We start from the raw sequence: 4,200 nt of genomic DNA, 5'->3' as shown, positions 1-4,200 counted from the left end.
GGGGGGAGGGCGGCTGGGAGGTTGGCCTTGACCGAGGGCAACGTTGGGGCAGGGGGGGGTGGTAGCTGCAAGGTGGGCACGAGAGAAGAGGTCGCTGGGGAGGCGCACGCCTTTCCTCTCTCTCTCTCTCTCCGGTCCGGAGAGAAGGGACGGAATGGAAAGGGGACGACCCTGCCGTCGATTCAGATGATTGAGGAACAGCATATATATATTTTATGCAGCTGATGTCTGTTGACGTACACGCGCTCATTTGAATTCTTGACTGCTGCTTGTGTATTCCGAGTATTTTTTTCTTTTGACTTGAAATAAAATTTCTTTGAATAATAATTTTACGAGGGTGGGATCTTTAACTTGCCAACGCACTACTACTCGCTGAGAAAGGGAACGTGAGGCACTAGTCTTGCGCGGGCCTGGGGGTGCAGGGTACAGGAGTCGTGGGGCTAACCAGTGGTGTCGGACGGCTACCAACTTCTCACTCTAACAGCTTAACATGTGCAGACACGTGGTAACCCTCCAAGTGCCAAGTACGGACAGCATGCACACGGCCCACCACCACCACCCCCCTGTCTCCAGGCAGGCCCGCACGTCCGCTCCGCGAAGGGGTATCTGCAGGACCAGCTCGGCAGCCCTACCCCTTGGTGGTGCGCGTCGAGGTCCCCCAAAACGGCGTCGAGACACCGCGCGGTTGCTCGTGCGGGGGCAGCGCGGGGGCTGCCACGATCGATATCGGCACGGGCACGGGGGCGGCGACGAGGTCGGCCTGCGCCGATACTCTTGCGCGCCCCCGGACGCGAGGGGTAGGTCCGACCCGGTGCGACCTCTCACCCAACCCCCACCCCCGCCCGCAGCCGAGTGAAGTTCAGAGGTTCAGAGGTGGGGTGTTGGAGATCACACGGTACTCACCGGTATTGCCAGACAATGAAGCCGAGGATCATGCTGGAGACGGCGATGCTGGCGCCGATGAAGATGGCTGCAACCGACAAAACGGCGGATTTAAGTTGTTGTTTTATTTTATTTCAAGTAGTTCTTCAGCTAAATCTTCGTTCGTCTCGATTAAAAGTTAGTTAGAAAGAGTCGTTTGACATTATTACAAAAAGTACGCACCCAGCTTGCCGACGTCGTCCATCCCGAAGAACCAGTGGTCCTTGGGGAAGGTGAGCTGCTTCTTGACCACGGGGTAGTCGTGGTTGGACAGGTTGGAGCCCCGGCCGCTCTCGTCGTCCAGCCTGCTGTCCCTGGTCGCGGTCGGCTTGGGCTGGTGCCGGATGCCCTCCGGGACGACCGGCGGCGTCACGCGCGACCCCTGCTGCTGGCGCTGCTGCTGCCTCTGCTGCGGCAGCCACATGTCGTCGCCGACTGCGCCCAGGTCCTCGTCGACGTCCACCATGTCGTCCGGCTGGTCGGGCTGCTGCTCCGAGGACACGCCCAGGTCCATCGGGATGCTGAGGCCCGAGGCGCTGCGGATGAGCGCCTGGCGCACCCCCGAGGAGCCCTCGTCGTACTGGTCCTCCTGGGGCTGCGAGCCGTCCACCCCACCCGACCGGGAAACCAGGTACTGCAGGCGGGGGTCTGTGACGAGACAAGAGTCACAACGTTAAGGGTGGCGGGGGTCTCGCAACAGGCGTGGTTACTCTTCTTGAGATGATACTGGCGTAAGCCTTTCGAGAAGTTGTTGAAAACGAGATACAGACTGAAGGTGCGTTCAGCAAACGTGTTTCCAATCAAATATTATGAGTAACGACTAAATCAGGATTTGAGCGATGAGCCGACAGGTTTGCAGCCTCAATGAGGAAGCTGCCCGATAAGAGGAACAAGAAGGTTGCTCTGAGGGTGTGGCAGAAGATGAGCGACTGTCTAGCAGAGGTTAGGATACGTGTCGTTAGATTTCAAACAGTCTAGAACGGACCTATGCAATGCATCTAGCACCTTGCTACCACCTTTACCAAGGTTGAGTCATTATCATTGAGTGAAATAGTACCAATGCAATATGCCCGTACACTAACCTAAACAACGACACCACCGGGACGGTTTAGAAGATTGTGTAAACTTACTTTTCCGAAGCCAAACAGAAGACTTTTTGGCATGAGAAAACTACGCCGATGTAGTCTGGACCCAAATTTTCTTTTAATTCTACAAAACTTGGATTATGATTACACATCCACTCGCGACCAAACACGTTATGGTCGCATGGTCGCATGCCTTCTGCTTTGTTAGGGAACGGCGCTACGCCACGCCATCACCTCAGTGCTACCTTCTTCTTCTTCCTTCTCTTGTCGGGCAGCTTCCTCATAGATCGATAAACTAAAATCAAGTTTTGGACTGTTTTACTTCTATTCATGAACGATTATAGTATGAAAGTCGAAACCATCCCGTACACCCACTACTTTATTACAATGTCGTGTTCTAGAACTATGTCGTGTTACTAGGTTAGTCGACTGACTCCCTTTGACCAGATCAACCCCAACCCCCTCCTCGGGTAGATATTGTGGTTGGTCAACGCCGCCGATAAGCTTTCATTAGGGGGCCAGCGAGCACTTTAGATTACGGACCCAATATCACCAACCTACCTACACCACATAACACGATCGACTCACCTTCCTGCCAGAAGCGGGGATCCGCGGGGTTGATGGCGAACCTCGAGCTCTGTTCGGGCTTCTGGAAGGTGTATGTGAAAGGCGGCTGCTGCTGCTGTTGTGGCTGCTGCTGCGTCTGCTGCTGCTGCAGCAGCATCTTCTGCGCCGTGCTGGGGTCCATCTGCTCGTGCTGCGCCTGCAGCAGCATCTGCTGCTGCCGGTCTTGCGTCTGCTGCTGCTGCTGCGCCTGCCACTGCATCTCGCGCTGGCGCTGCTGCGTCTGCTGCGTCTGCCGCTCCGCGTCGTTGAGCAGCTCGGCGATCAGGTCGCTGACGGCGGGCTGCTGCTGTTGCTGCAGGCCCTGCTGGCTGAGCGAGGCGAGCACCTGGTCCCAGTAGCGCTGCCAAATCGGGCCGACCTGGTCCACCGAGCCGACCTGGGGCCCTAGGGACCTCATGTACGTCCGGAGCAGCGTCTGGTCGATGGCCGGGACGCTCGGCTGCTGCGTGAGCGCGCGCGCGATGTCGTACGCGTCGTCCAGGTCCTCGAGCTGCTGCTCGTCCTTGGCCGCGGCCACGGCCTCCTCCTGCTTGGCCTTGGCCGCCGCCGCGGCCTGGCGGGCCTCCTCCTGCTGCTGCTTGGCGTACAGCGCCTTGGCCTCCTCCTGTTGGGCGGCCACCTCCTGCTGCTTGGACAGGGCGGCCTTGGCGGCCTCCGCCTGCCGGGCCTTGGCCGCCTCCTGCGCCGCCTTGGTCTCGGCCTCCTGCTGCCGGGCGAGCGTGGCCTTAGACACGGCCTCCTTCTGCTGCTTGGCGAGGGCGGCCCGCGCTGCCTCTTGCCAGTAGAGCTGCATCTGCCGCTCCGTGTCGTCCGCCGGCCTCTGCTGCTGCTGCTGCGGTGCCTTGGCCGAGGCCTTGGTCTCCTGCGCTGGCCGCGGTCGCACCTGCTGCTGCTGCTGCTGCTGCGGTGACTCGTGGCTCGCTCGCTCCCCCTGCAGCTGTTTCTGCAGGCTGTCCTCCTGCTGCTGCTGCTGTTTCTGCTGCTGCCTCTCCTTCTCCTCCTGCTCCTCCCTCAGCCTGGACAGCCGCAGGCGCTGGGCGGCCAGGTCTCTGCCACCCTCCTTCGACGGACCCATCAGCATGGAGATGCGGTCCACGAACTCATCCTCCGAATCTGCGAACAGAAAGCAGAAAAGTCACGTAAGTAAAAGAGCGTTGATACAGAATTAATCAGATTTGTACTGTGGCAAACTAGTGTTGCAGGATGTAAGAGGACAATAACAAATAATTGATTGACTGCTGCCTGTGTGCGTAATTATTTTATTTTCTACGGAAAGGATTTTGCTGTCCGATAGAAACAAGGATTTCGACGCAAAGTTGAACTCACAGGGGGAATGGGGAGCAGGGGCGTTTTGACAGGCGAGGCCACGCAGCGAAGGCGCCCGCGCTGCGCCAACGAAAAGCCGCCTTAACTGAGCTAACTTCTCCATCCTTTCGCTCACATCCCCTCCTTTTTCTCTCTCTCTGCCCGGCCATCTTTATGTATCTCCCTCCTCCCGCTGCACCAAGGCTCACGGCTCCTTTTGCCCAGCCCGTTTCTTTTTTTTTTATTGTGAATCTGCCCCCCC

At 58.0% G+C, this 4,200-nt stretch overlaps 1 protein-coding gene across 1 annotated transcript in view; it reads right to left on the bottom strand.

Moving 5' to 3' along the window:
* Positions 1–815: 815 nt before the first annotated feature.
* LOC113209894 (putative mediator of RNA polymerase II transcription subunit 26) overlaps positions 816–4,200 on the bottom strand; it is a gene marked incomplete at its 5' end in the record, with an annotated part of 7,034 nt that continues 3,649 nt past the window's right edge. The window contains 3 exon segments of the mRNA XM_052276367.1: positions 816–970; positions 1,105–1,569; positions 2,595–3,746. Coding sequence (XP_052132327.1) covers positions 900–970; positions 1,105–1,569; positions 2,595–3,746 — 1,688 coding nt within the window.

This window comes from Frankliniella occidentalis, unplaced genomic scaffold (assembly GCF_000697945.3).
Source record: "Frankliniella occidentalis isolate FOCC.00 unplaced genomic scaffold, Focc_3.1 Scaffold2669, whole genome shotgun sequence".
Classification (NCBI taxonomy): domain Eukaryota; kingdom Metazoa; phylum Arthropoda; class Insecta; order Thysanoptera; family Thripidae; genus Frankliniella; species Frankliniella occidentalis.
The sequence above is the reverse complement of the archived record's forward strand: the minus strand, read 5'-3'. Positions and strand labels throughout refer to the sequence as shown.